The 16568-nt window shown below is 35.5% G+C and overlaps 1 protein-coding gene across 1 annotated transcript in view; it reads right to left on the bottom strand.

Annotated features, from left to right (window-relative positions):
• LOC129227719 (nose resistant to fluoxetine protein 6-like) overlaps positions 1-16568 on the bottom strand; it is a 111858-nt gene that overhangs the window by 69743 nt on the left and 25547 nt on the right. The window contains exons 3-6 of the mRNA XM_054862325.1: positions 14482-14599; positions 9695-9782; positions 7984-8069; positions 2611-2787 (exon numbers count right to left, since the gene is read on the bottom strand). Coding sequence (XP_054718300.1) covers positions 2611-2787; positions 7984-8069; positions 9695-9782; positions 14482-14599 — 469 coding nt within the window. The remainder of the gene's footprint in view (positions 1-2610; positions 2788-7983; positions 8070-9694; positions 9783-14481; positions 14600-16568) is intronic.

Here is a 16568-nt window from a genome sequence, read left to right as displayed (position 1 = left end):
AAACGTTCCACGGAAACAACCAGTAAAGTTACGGAACTTTTTTACAGTGATCTCTGTTACAATTCTGAAATCTTTCAATGCTCAATAATATTATCAGAATCCATAGAACATTTACCTTTTTTGACAGGGAATGCAAAGATCATTCCCGCATTTTTATGCATTCTTAAACAAGATATGTCTACTCCTTTATCTTCTATATGAAGTACCTGTTCAACATTGCCCTTTGTTAATTTCTTTCCTTTCCATTCAATTAGCAAAACTTGTCCAAAAGTTATGAATACTTCGCCCTATTCTCATGATTTGGTGCTTTTGATTCAGCTGTATCTTCTTTTTAATATTATTTATAACGGTCAGTCTGTTGACTTGAAGTGAAATCTCCTTCGCATTTGTTGAAATACTCACTTTATTCAATAGCATAATTTGTTACAAGGTCCAAACAGTGCATATTTTGTGCGTGAGGATGAGAATGGATATTACTCCATCTTTTGGAAAATTGATCCTTGAATTCACTGCTCTTCGCAGTCTGTTTAACGGTTGAACTAATGCTCTCAACAGTCCTTTCCTATGACTTGTGGCAACAAATCTGAAAGCAGTTTCAATTTTGCACTGTTCCAATATACACTGGTGTGCAGAAATTAAGGACGAAGTCGAAAAATTAGCATATCAGCTGAACGAAGAGGCGGAGCGGACAGAAAGACCAAGATCAGGAGATTAAGTAAGGTGATGTATGGTAGCACATGCACAAATATGCAGGCAGACGTAATGGGGGAGTGCCTGAGTAGTATAAAGCATGTTGTCGGTGTAAGATCAGTATTTCTGGTAAAGAGATTGCACGCCGTATAGCAGTTAAAATCACACCGAGTTGATGCCTCAGCGAGAAATGGCGAAAATCAATCTGTTAGACGACATCTGGATGCTTTTACCCGAGATCGAATCATTGGGAAGTTGGAGGAAGGCAGCAGTGTGACAAGTGTGGCTGCAGAGTTCGGAATTGCTCACAGCATCGTTTCACGACTTTGGAGACAATTTCAAACTACAGGAACAGCTATCCGGGGTTCAGTAGTGGTCGTCTGCGAGGAACCACACCCGCAGATGACCGGTATATGCGGTCCGGGGAATATGCAAGCCAAGGAAGAAGCTTAAGACAGCTATTATTTTCTTCAGATGAAGACTTCTAGTAGTCATCCGTAAGGGGCCATTCGTTAATTACATAAGGATGGATGATTTTGACAATTTTTGGCCCCCCTTCCCCCTGTAAGGGTCCGTAAGACTTTTCAAACCCCTCCCCCTATTCTTACGTAAGATTCCATTTCGTTTTTCAAAATAATAAAATGTTGTTAGAAAAGGATCAGTTACACTAAAACTCCCAGTCTGATGCAAATCAAAGATTTTTATTTATCAAATATACGTATAATATAATGCGATACTCATAAAAAATAAAACATACCATGAATAATGCGATTCTTCAATTACATTTTACACTACTCATTCTTTGTAAAACAAGTAAAAAAGCTTATCCTAATACGTTTTTTACCTTCCAGAAGATCTCTTCCAAACCACTTGACCGCGCGATTTCTGATAAAAAATATAGACTTGGAAAATATTACGTAAGAATGCGTTGACCCCTTCCTCCTCCCAAAGTAAGGGTATGTAGAGAATTTTGCAACTCCCCTCCCCTCGGGACCCTTACGTAATTAAGGCATGGCCCCTAAGTAGATAAAGAGTGCCATTTGCAATAAGGATGCAACGATTTTAATCGGCAATCGGTTAAAATCGGAAACTTTGCCCATTATCTATAATCGGCCAAATTTTTTCCGATCAATTGGTCGTTTTTTATTTATTTTAAGTTAACTGTGCCGAATGAGTATTAAAACTACAAATAAAGGAAATTTTCTGCAACAAAAATAATAGATCGGCAAAAGATAGATAGCGGGTGTACTGCAAGCGGAAAGGGACTAATTTATTTTATTTTGTAATGGGTAGGATCAGAGAGGACGCGCAAGCTCTAAAGTTTGCAGTGCTCGCGAAGTTCCAGCTGATCCTACCTACTACAATATAAAATGGTCTGCTAAATTTGAAAATGCCCGAATTTTCAAATTCAAACTAAGCGAGCTGATATTCAGTAAATTACCGCCCATTAGCCAGGGCTAAAGCAGAAATACATGGAATACACCGCCAGCTCAGTCATTTCCAGCTGAGGACTGCAGTTTCGTGATTATTAGCACTCAACAGCCCGGCATAGGAAAGTGACTGAGTTGGAGATGGAAAACCTCTTAAGGAAGCCAAGAGTGCGAAACAAACTGGTAGCTAATACAGGATTAGCAGACCAGACGAGTGACCGAAGCAATGGTTCGGTTCAACTCGAAGATTGAACGCAAGGCAAGGTATATTCAGTAAATTGCCTCCCATTAGCCAGGGCTAAAGCAGAAATACTATTGTATGCCAATTCTATATTAGCTACCAGTTTGTTTCGCACTCTTGGCTTCCTTAAGAGGTTTTCCATCTCCAGCTCAGTCACTTTCCTATGCCGGGCTGATGAGTGCTAATAAGCACGAAACTGCAGTCCTCAGCTGGAAATGACTGAGCTGAGTTTAAGAAAATTGATCTTACGATGCATCTGGTGCATCCTCACGATGAAGAAAGTGGTGTGAGACGAAATGATCCAAGTCAGCGTCAGGAACCGGAGTCCGTGCAGGCAGGGGATGCTGTCGCTCGATGTTTCCGCCCTCAGCAGCTCCCTCGTGTTCTTCGGGAAAGAAAAGGCAACAACCATTCTCGCGGCTTTGCCTGGAAAGAGTTCAAAGCCTTGCTACCATTTCCAATAGGTGGTAGGGGAATGTGGGGCAAAGTGAAATGGTTAAGATAAATTATTATTTTTTTTAAATGAACTAATTTGTTTCGAAAATTACGGTACACAAAGAAAGAGCAATACATTTTATAATAAAACTTGTGTTGAAACATTATTTTTAAACTTTGGCCTTAAATTTATACCTCCAAAAAATGAAAATTTTCACTCTTTTTTTTTTTTTGTTCATGGGGCAAAGTAACAAATAAAATATTTTTCTAATAAAATATTATTTATTTAATAATTATAAACATGTTTAGTCTAACTGATCAATAAATAAAAGAATCCATGAGGAAGTTAATAGATAGTGAAATTAATAAATTAATAAAATAGTAAATAGATGCGAAATATTAAATGAGTGAATAAAATAGTGAGGAAATAAAAAAAAAAGCGAATTATTGAAGGAAATAATGCAACTTAATTAAAAAACGAATACGTAAGTGATTTAATAAATGATTGAATAAGTAAGAGAAATGAGCCATTTCACTTTGCCCCGCATGCACTTGACAAATTATACACAATATTTAAAATAAAAATGAATATTAAATAAATAAATACTGCAACGAATAATGTAAGGTCTCAATTCATATTTAAAATGTTAAAAACTAGAACTTTATCATTAAATATTAACAAAAATAATCTTTGACTTACATCAAAATATTATAGTATGAGCATCAATTTTTGAAAATTGCAAAAAATATAATAATTTTTTCTCTTCAGAGGTAATTATTTCTTGATTGGAGTGGACTACATGTGTTACTACATAGTTAAAATATTAACAGATAGGCCTTGCTAAAAGCATAGTAAATATTTCACCATTTCACTTTGCCTCACATTCCCTACATACTTAAAGCCTATAAAAAACATTGCGGAAGAGTACTCGAATCATATCTGAACTACAACCATCGATTTAAGTAATAGTCTACTCAGCGATTCTCAAAGTGAGTTCTGCGGAACCCTTGGGTTCCGCCGAAGGATGAGAAGGGTTCCGCCACAGTTGTTGCAAAAAATTTCTTAGTAATCTGAGGAAAAAATAAAAGGAGCAAAATCAAAAAATCAAAATGTCATGCCACATTGTAACTACAGTAGAGAACCAATTATCCGGGAAGTTGGGGAACATAGCTTTCACTGAAATCTGAATTTCCCGGTTTTCTGGAGCGCTAAAAAGAGCTTTCAGCCAAATGTTTATAAAACTTAAATTACTATAATAAATAGTAATACATATTAAAATAAGAAGAAAACTTTTCAGAAATGCCTATCAATATCGAAACATTAAAAACTACTAGTGAGAGAAAAATTCACACACCAAAAACCTTAAGTTATTCAATAAGACCTGAGACTCTCACATTTATTTTGAAAAAAAAAAAAAAAAAAACCCCACTTTTTGATGTTTTAAAATTAAAGAAAATGAAGTGAAGGGCAAGAAATAAGTTTTTCAACGTAAATGTGCGATTCTTCTATTATAGTGTATGAGAGAATTTGTTTTCATAAATGCGTTTTTTTTTCTTTCTTTTTTTTTTAAACTTTTTTTTTTTTTGTAAAGGTTTGGTGCTGGCGATTGCGGTTGTTATTGTAACTACTGCTTTTGCCCCATTAAGTTAACACCAATTGAAATTTAATTTATGAGTTCTTGCAGCCTTATTACAGTCTTGCATTTAACGATTTCTAGATTCCGCCATCAACTATCGGGAAAATTCGTGAATCTGATTTTCGGCGTTTCACGTGCTTTTACGACGTCACTTCCGCTCTAAACGGTTTTAATAAAAGGCCATTCAATAAAATACTGCATTATAATGTGACAATATTCATTTCTAAAGTTTTCAGTTGGAATAAAACACGAAAATTTCAGACTTACGTGTGGAGTTTTTAGTTCAGGAAAATATTTCAGAAAAATTTCCCTGCGTTAAGGACAACCCTTTAAAGTTCATTTTTGTAAACATTTTCCCGAGTTATAGATGAGTTATGAGTAATATGGTATTTAATAAGAAACCGCTCATTTTCTGTTAGGTATTTCAAAAAAATGCTTAGTTTTTCAAAAATCGCCAAAAATGCGTATTTTTTAAAAATGGCGGGGGAAATCAACAAAAGGTTGCCGGTTTTCTGGTTTCCCGGTTTTTTGGTTCCCGAATAAAAGGTTATGCGCTGTATTAGTCGTCATTAGCAGTGACGTACTGGGTCGCCAAGGTATCGGAATATTCCCGATGCGCGGACGCCTTGAGCAGCCATTATTTTTTAATGGCCTTTTTTTTTTCATGAAAAATATTTTCTTTTGAATCAATATTTAAACATTGCGCATGCTTTAAAAAAATGACGGTATTATGCTTGTTATTTTCATTTTAGCACACCTAATAGCGTTTACGTTGAGCTGTTTCATAATGTCAGATTGTCTTTATTTGTTGCCATTTCATTTGACACTTTTTCCCTTTCAAGTGCTGCTACTTTTTTTTTTAACGGCACAAAATATCATTACAACTGAAGATAACATTATTTTAAATTCAAAACATGACCAAAGGCGTAGTTTAGGAATGCAGGAGTCATTTGTACCCGAGCATAAAATCCCCGGAGCTCTAAATTGAAGCTATAAAATTTAAAAATGCAGATACTCCAATCAGCGACAGCGACCGTTCAGATACGAAAAATGTAACGCACCCTTCTTTCCCCCAACATCATTAAATATAGCCAAACTAAAGGACTTCAATTTTGAAAATTTTGATGAGATAGCATTGAACGCCTCACTTCATTAAGAATCGTTAAAAGTATTTGTATTTTGAACTTGAATTTCGGAAGCCCAATTTCAGCCCGCCCCAAAACTATAATAATGGTAGAAAAAACGGGAAATTTTCTGCTCAAGAACCACCAAATGTCCTCCACATTATAAAAGATGGACTAAAATTTCGTTTTTAAAGCCTCAATTTTCAAACTTGTTCAAGGGAGCAGAGCTCCTGGATGCAGACAATAAACGTCTAAAATTTCGTTTCCAAGTCATTAATTTTGAAATTTTTGCCGGAGAGCCTCCTCTTCTCTCGCCCACTAGAACCCTTTTACAACTTTATAGAAGCTCGTCTAAAATTTCATTTTCAAACCTTCAATTTCGAAAAATTGATGGGGAAGAGTACCTAAAATCTCCATCCCTTCCTTTCAATTTATCAAGCAAGGCCAAAAATTAGCTTTTTCGGAATTCAATTTAAAAAACTTTCTGGGGAGAATCCCGAACCCCAACCCTTTTAATGTCACACAAGATTCAAGCCAATTAATTTAAATCAGGGAAAATTAACAAATTCATTTCACTCTGAATAGAAATTTAGAAAGATGGCTTACTACTGCGTACTTAAGACATCAATTTTGAAAAAATTCGGGAAGTATCCCGAACCCCATCTCTTGCCCAAATGTCACCAAAGATGTCCTACAAAGGCGTGTTTAGGATTTCAACTTCGGAAAAATTTACTCGGGTATGCCCCGACTCTATCCCTTCCCAACCTCATTAAAAAATAATCGTTTTTGTTTCTTTCATTTTTAGGATTTCAATTTCTAAACATTTTCGAAAAAGAAAGCCCGATCTAAACCCTTTTCTGTGATGTCATGAAGAACGCCTACGGTTTTAGAAAATATACTTTAACTAAAAGGCATTTCTATAGGAAAACTTGTGAACTCCATTTCTCCTACATCATTGAAGCTCGTCTAAAATTTTGTTTTTAGAGCCTCATTTTCAAAAAAGCGTCTTCGACCACTACGCCAAAATTATTAAACACTGTCTAAGTTTTTGTTTCTTCAATCGCAAAAAACTTCTGGGGGGAAAGTTTCCAAACTTCAACTTTTCTAATGTCCTCTACTAGAGACGTACCGAGTAGCACTTTGGCCGAGTAGCCGAGTACCGAGTACTCGGCCTTTCATTACTCGGCCGAGTACCGAGTTACCGAGTACTCGGCCTTTCACTACTCGGCTGAGTTACCAAGTACTAATTACGTTTTAAGAAGGACCACCGACACACGTGATGAATTTTGAACTTATTGGAATAGTTGTATAGACCTCCTTGTATATATAATAGTTTTTAAAACTAAATTCCTGCTGAAATTTAATTACGCATTATTTAAAAAATTTTGTTTACGTCAAAAATTTTACAAAAAAATTATATTTAAAATTAAAAATACATAAATAAAAGGTATGAATCAAGTTGGAATTAAAACAAATTATACCAATTATAGTTATAGTCTGCCAAACATAAATAATTTTTAAAAGCAAATAAAACAAATGTGCAGGAACACTGCAGACACGTGTTGCTGCAATATAAGGAACGTCTTTTTCAGTGCATAAAATGTGAGCTAAAGAATGTAAAGACATTTGACAAAAGAATCCGACTTTTGTCGGATGCCTTTAAAGCCACGAGCTCACACTTTGTGCATTGAAAAAGGAATTCCTTGTAATGCTATAACACATGTCTGTAATGTGCTTTTAACGTTGTTTTATTTCCTTTTATTTTTTAAGCAAAGGTATTTTTATAATTCTTATAACTAATTTTTGTTTGTAGCAAAAATCCATTTTTAATATAAAAATTCCATATTTTCTATACTTACTTTTTTTGCATAATTTTTAATAAATAAGTTTTATTTACTTTGGGGACATTAAAATAGAGATTTATTCCATTGAAGCATTACAAACTTCATTATTCTCAAAATTTAAATTTGACTTCTATAAATGATTGCAGAATATTATATATGCTTGCACTTTTTTATAAATTTTAATATCTGTCTTGGACAATATTCAATTTTTTGCAACTACTCGGTATTGGCCGAGTATCGGATCAAAATTTGGCCGAGTACCGAGTACTCGGCAAATTGGCCGAGTAGGCCAAGTACCGAGTAGTTACCGAGTACTCGGTACGTCTCTATCCTCTACGATGGCTTAATATTGCGTATTTAAGATTTCAATTTTGAAAAATTTCTGTGGAGAATCCCAAGTCCCATCTCACTAACGCTATCAGATTTCCCACACACAACCGTGTTTTAACATTTGACTTCCAGATCACAAATATTTCGTCTCCGAGTCACGAACAACAATTGGGTTCCTTGAAGTAAATGTAAAGCACCAAGGGTTCCGCGGCCTAAAAAGTTTGGGAACCGCTTACAATCTGACATAGTTACCTTTGAGGGGAAATTTCTTTTCTTGAAGGAGCAGATCTGACATAGTTCCTATCAGCATTAATAGACCTAAAGTAGTGTAGACGGTTCTGAAAAAGCGAATGATAATATTAGTTTCGGAATTTTAAAAAAGAAAAAAGAAAAAAAAGGGGGGGGGAGAGAAGAGGGGGGGGGGAGGTGAGGTCTTGCTTAATACTGTGCATATACGTTTCTTAAGTAGGTCCACGTGGGGTAGAAGGAAAGCAACACACAATCGGTTACCGATTGTGTGTTGCTTTCCTTCTATCCCCCCCCCCCACGTGGTAGTACCATTCTCATACTTAGTATAAACTTTCGAAATTTTGAATACATCTCTCCTCAGTGCTCATCAATCTGTCCTAACCGTGACAGGTAGCGGGAGTCTCAGGTGTATATACGAATGTGTATATGTATACACATTCGTTGCATAATATGTATTTGTTAGGTGCCCAAAAAGGGGAACGAGTATACACGAGATTTTGTTACACTGACCAAATGCCGGGCAGTTATCGTCCAGATTATTATAGTCCAGAATTTTTTGTTATTATTAGCATCCTATTGCCCCGCATGCGATAGGATAGGCTATGGTGATGGGCATAATCGAGAGCTTTTGATGATCGAGAAGTAGAGCGATTGATAATCGAGATTTTTCGAAATCGAGAACTCGAACGGTTGGCAATCGAGATGTTTGAATCGAGATCTCGATGGATTGACTTCTCGATTGTTTTGAATTGAGCCCTCAAAATGTGATAATTGAGGAACCGAGATGTGATAATCGAGACCTCCAGATCCGATAATCGAGTCCTCGAATGAGCTTGAATAATCGAGTGATTCGATTATGAGAACTCTATTATTCCCATCACCAATAGACTACATTGTTGTAGTGAAAGAGCGCATCGAGCTCGGAAGACGAAGCGTTTCGACTGAAATTGCTTTAAATTCCCGGGTTTGTTGAAGCACAGCGAACAGGTGGTGGTTGCCCCCTAGTATCAAAAAACGAGGTGGATATAGATGGATCGAAACTTATAAGTAGCCGTCCACACATGACGGCACGCTTTGAGGGGGGAGGAGTTTATTACAAGGGGGAGCAAAGGTGCAACGGAGAAGTGTGACATCACACTTTTTCTAAAAACAACATGCTGCTGAAAAACAGCGTGATTTGTGACAAGGGGGGGAGGGAGATGCGAAGTGTGACACTTTGTCACGCGTGGGGGAGGGGGGAAGACAATTTTTTTGAAGAAAGAAATGTGAAATTATTTATGGACTCCCCCTGATATAGATAACGAACGAAAAAATCTTTCTCTCTTGGCTGTTTCGGAAGAAAAAATATGAAAAAATAAGAAGTTTAAACAAACTTTTTTTTTGAAAAAAAAATAAATAAACAAAAAAAATATATATATACATAAAAAGAGCAATTTTTTAAAGCAAAATTTAGTTTCATTCTGCAATGTTTCAATTAAATGGAAAAATACACACACACACACACACATACATACAGTCGAGCCCGCTTAATGGAATATCGGATAATAGAATATCCTATTTATTAGAATAATGTTTCCTGGCAAATTGCCTATTCCATTAAGCGGGCTCGACTGTATATATATATATATATATATATATATATATATATATATATGACTTATTTTGTGTGATATTTTTAACTATCAAAGGAAGATAAAAGCCCAAAAGCACTTACATCGCAATGATGCTTCTCGTTTCGAGGGGCATCCATATTTTTGTTTCGCAGTACTCAATATGTGCATCGAGATAAGCCTCTGAAAAAGCTGAAAACAAAACAACGCGTGTCATTTATGAGATAATCACACAAGCATCGTAAAAGAATAAAATAATAGTTTAAAAAACTAAAAAAACACGTTTTGGTAGCAAAATGAACTAAAAAGTGAAAAATAATCTTTGGAAGAGAGTAGTTGTTCAATCACTTAATTTTAATGTAATACAAAAAAAGGACAACAAATGGAAGAAATTCAAGACAACTGATAAGAAGCCCCCCACGCTTTTTTGTATTACATTAAAATTAAGTGATTGGTCAACTACTATCATCCAAGATTATTTTTTACTTTTTAGTTCATTTTGCTACAAAAGCGTGTTTTTTTTAGTTTTTTAAACTATTATTTTATTTTTCTGTTTTTTAGTCTTATGTTAGAGAATTATCAGGCAACGTTTTGAAAATTTGAGATGCATTTGAATAAAAGTTTTGTTCAACAATGGTCTGATCATCAATGAATTTCCAATTGAAGGCTCACCTAAATTTTGGCATGAAATTAGTTAAAAACAATTATATTTCATGTTTTAATTACCTTGGAACATTGGAACAAATTTTGTCTGATGCAGAAAAATTAAAGGCTTTTGTAGATATTTCCGTGCCTCAGTTTCTATCTCTATAGACAGTCATAAAGGCATGACTGGAAAAAACCTCCTAACCAAATAGCAGGATAACTTTATGGCCTATCTTTTGACCGTTATTCGGGAAAAATGGCAAATTGGCTGCCCATCATGTATATTGCGCAGTAGGCAATCGCGGAAAGCCCCATTGTGCAATCATGGAGAATCCAGTTATTAATCTTGGGATCCCTGTCAAGTGTTACGCAATGTAACCGCGTGGAGCATATAATTTCTTACAATATTTTTAAATAATTTTTGCGAGCATTTTTTAATGTATTTTTAAAAAATTTCCTTTTTTCACTTTGTTGGATTTATGCCAAAATATTGATTAAAATTGGAGGAAACTATCAATTAAAAGAGTTAATTAATTAATTTGATTATAGAATATTACATTATCATCGGGTCTGAGGTCGCGTGCCAAATTTCAAAAGAATCCGATCGCAGGAAGTGGGCGAAATTTGAGCTGCAAGATTCCGTTACAAGATACATACATACATACATACATACATACATACATACATACAGGTGAAGCTAATAAAAGCGTGTTTAAAAAAAAAAACCTCTGATGGGGTAAATCGTTACCGTTGCAACAGAGACGGTAACGGGCGCATTGCGATGGTAACGGGTAAATGGGAAGAAACTATATTAACACAAATTAACTACTGGTGAGTGAAGATTAGGCATCATTCGGAAAGTATTCTGATCCTTGTTTGTAGATGACATAGAAAAAAAAATTTTTTTTCCTTCAAGTTTACTGATCTTACATTTTACTCTCTAGCAGGATGACCAATGCGAAGTGACTGGTTTTAAGTAGTTTTACGTGTCATGAAAGGTTACTAAAAGCATTCATTTATGAATGTCCTCTTCCATGCTGTTTTCGATGAACTATTTAGGTGTTTCCACATACCCCATACAAGCTGCACTCTGGGGTCAATGGGAACCACTCAGCTTTCCATTCTTCCTTGTTTTTTTGGGTGGATTAAATCTTGATTAAGATTTTAGTGTGCATTTTACGTAAATTCAGCGCATCATTGAATTTTTGTAGCATCTAGTAAATCTAGAAGTGCTAAAAGCCGCATGCGACCAGCCAAATCCTCCAAATGTTATCGGACATCAACTTGAAAGAAAAAGGACGCAAGAATTAAATGATGCCCCAATAACAAAAGTGTCATTGGGGTTCATATAGGTCGGTACAGCACTTCTGAAAATTCTTGACTGATTGTTCAGGGTAACAAGAAATCACCTGGACACACATCATAACTTTTAAAAAAATGAAAATAATGACCAAACTTCAAAATTAATACGAATACATTATTTCGTCTAATATATTTACCAATTTTCAAAGTGGCTACCTTCAGCCTTAACACAGAGCTTTAAACGTGTCACAAAATTTTCGGCTCTGGGCCAAAAATCTTTTACTGATATTTTATCCCATCCCTTGCATACGGGTTTCTTTACGTATGCCAAAGTTTTATGAGGTTTAGCGCACACCCTTGTCTCCAGGATGGTCCAAACAGAATAATAAATTGGGTTCAAATCTGGGGAATGAGGTGGCTATTCTTGAGCTTCAATGAAGTCCGGAAAATGTGTCTTTTACCGATCTTGAGTGCCTTTAACTCTGTGTGCAGGTACAGAATCGTGTTGGAAGGTCCATCTTTTGTTTCCAAAGAACTTTTGCGATAAAGGTAAGACATCTTTCAAAATGCGTTTGCGATATGTTTCTTAATAAGTCTTAATCCCTTGATGAACAAAACCTAGTGTAAGTAACAAGTTCAACAACTTAATAAGTAACAAAACCTAGTGACATTTTCCGCACATATTCCATCCCAAACCATTAGATTGGGGTGGTTGACGCCTTTCAACAATGCAAGAAGGTCTAGGAGACAAGGATGTGTGCTAAACTCCATAAAACTTTGGCCTTCCTAAAGAAATACTTATGCCAAGGAATAGGATAACATATCAGTGCGTTGCAGCCCATAGTCGAAAACTTTGAGACACGTTTAAAGCTCTGTATTAAGATTAAAGGTAGCTTCTTTGAAAATTTGTAAATATAGTAGACGAAATAATGTATTTATATTAATTTTGAAGTTTGGTCTTCATATTTTCATTAGCATTAAAATTATAAGGTATTAAAGTGTGTCTGAAAAGTTTAGCGACAACAAGGTATTCATGTTTTACAAGGTAAAAAGAGAAGTATCGAATTCAAAACAATTTAGAATCATAAAAGACATCAGTACAATAATATAACTGTTACAAATTCTGTAAATAGTAATTATTTTTGTGATTAATTTGTTGTAATCTGGCTAAATTAGGGGTTTGATCCATTATTTTGCATCTAAAATTATCTTAGTAACGTAACCTGTAAATAGCTTCTTGTAGTGTACATACGTACAACCCCCCTAACATTCGACTAAAGTATACGGTTCCCCCCCCCCCCCCATTTCTGAATGATTAGATTTGTGAATGGAATAAAAAAAGAAAATACGAGACGCATCTCGAATTTTGTCGAACTTTCCAAAGCAGTATAAAAAGCCGAGTGTCATTTGAAGGACAGTCAGTTATGCTTTTAGCTGTCAGGGATTCGACTGAGCGTTTGCTCTGTTTATTGCGAGGCATTTCACTGTGTTTTTACGTATTTGGATGTAAATACGTGTGCCATCGTTGAGCATACGGTGTTAATAGACATTTGCCTAATTGCTATGGTGAATTTAACAGTTTTTAACGATATTTCTTGTACCTAATTGTAAATAAATCTCCAGTGTTTTTCTCAAGAACTGTGTCGTCATTCAAAGAAATAATGAAGTTGCACCGAACGCGTAACAATACTTTAATATTGTAGAATACTTTAAATATATTTTTTGTGAGTCCAAAGTTCCCAAATGTCATTCCCTCATTTGTCCCTACTGTTGGTAAGTAATAACCAAAAGTTTTGTAATTTGCAGCTCGCAACCTAGAAAAATTCGATGTGTTTTTTTTTAATTCCAATTTTAAGAACAAAATTATGATAAGATGGAAGAGTAAATTACGAAATTATCATAACGTGGAACCGTAACATGGGCACAAGCCAATTGGCGAGAAAATTTACCATAAATTATTTGTAAATATACAGGCGAACCAAAAGACCTTTTAATTTTCTATTACGGGCAAAACCGTGCGGGTACCACTAGTAATAGAATAAAATATAAAAACTGAAAAATCTTTAGCTACTACTTTGTTTAAGAATATTTGTGGGAGAATAAACTCTTGTTTTTATGAAATATTGAATGCTTTGTGTATTTGGTCCAGCCCAAAAGTTATAATTTTATATAACACATTATGTTATTTAATGAAGTTAATCGTATTAAAATATATTATGTATTTAAATTGTTTTAAGTAAGAAGTATGGAGAATTTTTTTGAAAGTATACATGACCTTTCCCTAGAAAGATTCGTAATTATGATAGAACTAGTGTAAAACGAACCATTTCTTCACCCATACCCTCATTAGTATGAACATGCATAACTTGTATCAGATACTCCCCCCCCCCCCCAGAGCTAGAAACTTTAGTAATTATTATTATTTTTGTGATATTATGTTATGCTTTTTTGATTTAATGAAGCTGTAACTATTAACGTTAAAATATATGTTTCATTCTGCTACTCTGCCATTCTCTCATAAGTCTCATTCTCTCACTTTTTAAACAATTTATACTATAGTATATATGTTATATTATGAATATTTTTCAGAGGTAATATTTTTTATAAAGTCTTAAAACATATATCGATACAATGTTTCATCTGATTCCATCCACTTTAACTTTTCTGAATTTTATAAACACAGAATGACTCTTTTATGAGATCGACCCACATATCAACTTACCAGGTAACTATCCATTCATTCCCTCATGGGGAAGAAACCACAATTTTAATAGAGTCAAAGTTTTCATACCCCAGTTACTTTCAAAGGGGAGCGTCTTGGACTCAGTGCACAAAACGTTCTGTCTCAAAGGATCAAAAATAAAAAATAGGATCTAATGTTGGAAATAGTGAAATTCTTTTCCCCTTTAACCCGACAGACACATTCTGACGAAATGACGCTCACCATATTTAGCCACGCTGTCAATGTCATCAGTCGAGCAGCCAGAAGGGACGCAAACCCCCAGCAGGAGAGAAGCCACGTAGAAGTTTTGAGCTTTGGACGCGAGGGAGCGGATCATTTCCTAAAATGTGCAAAGGAAGATCTTCAGTATGGCACTAAAACGAAACAGCATTAAAAGTTCTGAGTTCATTAGTATGCAGGGTAATTAAGAACAGTCTCCTCTACATTGTAAAAAACTGTGCGTTCGTTCCTCGAAAATAATGGCCAGCTCATTTCTCCCAGTAACATATCTGGCACAAAACAGAAAAGTTACCCTATAAAACTCAGTATCGTTCCTAAAAATAACTCTTTCTGAAGAATTCAGAAACCTTTCCAATAATTACCACTCTTGTTTCTGGCATAAATCAGGATCCTCCAAAGAAATCAGATAAGTTCATAGAAAAAGCTTTCGCACCTTTTTGATTGATCAGGATATGTTGCGTCATCACGATACAGACAAGCCTTGATTGTTTATCGAGCTATAGAAATCGTCTGCGAGCCTCTGCAGAACAACTCAACGCAACATGCGCGCCTAGCTCTGTTTTTCGTTTTAGCTTGTTCGCCGACTTGCTCGAATATGGTTGTGTTTTTGTAGAGCTCCCGCAACGGAGCATAGCTTTCTTTTACAACAGGGTATTCGTCCCTAAAACTTGAACAGCTATATTGGTTAGCTGTAAATGATTATTGGAATCATGTTGTAAATATGTGTAAATAGTTTATAAAGTCTTTTTATAAAAGCAATTAGTCATCACTGAAAACAAAACTTACAGTCCACTTAGAATATCGCCGAATCAGGAAAGCTACTTTTCCCCGAATCAACCCACCACTTAGCGAGCGCCTTCTGAGGCAAATGTGGCTGAAGCTAAGGTAGAATTGCAAGCAAATAAAGAACTGCTTATTTGCCAGCAATTCTTGCAAAACTGCAATATCCGGAGAATGCATTGCGCCCTCGCTTGTGGTTCAGTTTATCTGCAGGCAGTTGCGTAGCTACAGTTTCTGCCGCCCGAATGGTTCCACTATTTGTCGCCCTTTCATTAAGACATATCTAATGCATTAAACCGTCGAAAATTATTGAACAAATTGAAAACTTTATTTAAGGAAGAAAAGGGAAACTAATTTAATACGTATTCTTCCTACAAAAAAGGGGGGAGGGGATGTTAAGCCCCTACCTCGGAGAAATATTCTAAATTCACATCAAAAATCGAAGTTAAGGGTAACTATTAGGGGGATGGAGTTCTCCCCCCAATCTTCAAGAAAACTGAAGTCAACTTTAGCTCTTGGTGACGTTAAGAAGTCAGGGTCTTTTCTCGAATATTTTCCGAAATTTACGTTTTAAAAATACAATTTAAGTCCACCTTAATGGACGTTAAGGGAATGAGGAAGGTTCAGGGGCTCACTTCGGAAATATTTCAACTTTGAACACTGAGAAGTGCAGTTGTAGTCACAATAAAACCTTACATTTCGGAGGGTGTTTTTTTCTTTGCCTATAGTAATAGATTTAAAGTGTGATTCTCTTTTTTAGTATTTTTTTTTCCACATCAAAGGTGCTGAATCGCTTCCCCTAAAAATTTGCCGCCCGGAACGGACCGCCCCCCCCCCCCCACCCTAGCTACGCCACTGTCTGCAGGGGCCGTAACTGAGCTGAGTTGAAGGCAAAATACTTAAAAAAGATGCTCAATAGGACACTTCTGAATTGCAATAGGAAAGAATGTGCGTTTAGAAATCATCGGAATTTTAACTGAAATCAATGTTTTAATTTTTTCTCAGTGTAAATTATTTTGAAATTTACTTGTAAAACTCTTCCTTTTTTAAAAACATTTTTTATAATATTTAATTGTTCTTTTATCGTTAGAAACTGGTCATTTAAAGATAATTCTTTGTAGAATCATTCCACGTCAACTGGCCTTCAAATCGTCCTAGCTCGACCCTCGTTGATTTGGATGAAATTTTATTGAGGTGGTTAAGGTACATTGGGTGACGAACTAGGGGTGAAAATATTTGATGTGTTTCCTTACTTACTCCAAGGCACTATAATCATTAAATTGGTGTAA

The sequence above is a fragment of the Uloborus diversus genome, chromosome 1 (assembly GCF_026930045.1).
Source record: "Uloborus diversus isolate 005 chromosome 1, Udiv.v.3.1, whole genome shotgun sequence".
NCBI classification, from domain to species: Eukaryota; Metazoa; Arthropoda; class Arachnida; order Araneae; family Uloboridae; genus Uloborus; species Uloborus diversus.
The sequence above is the reverse complement of the archived record's forward strand: the minus strand, read 5'-3'. Positions and strand labels throughout refer to the sequence as shown.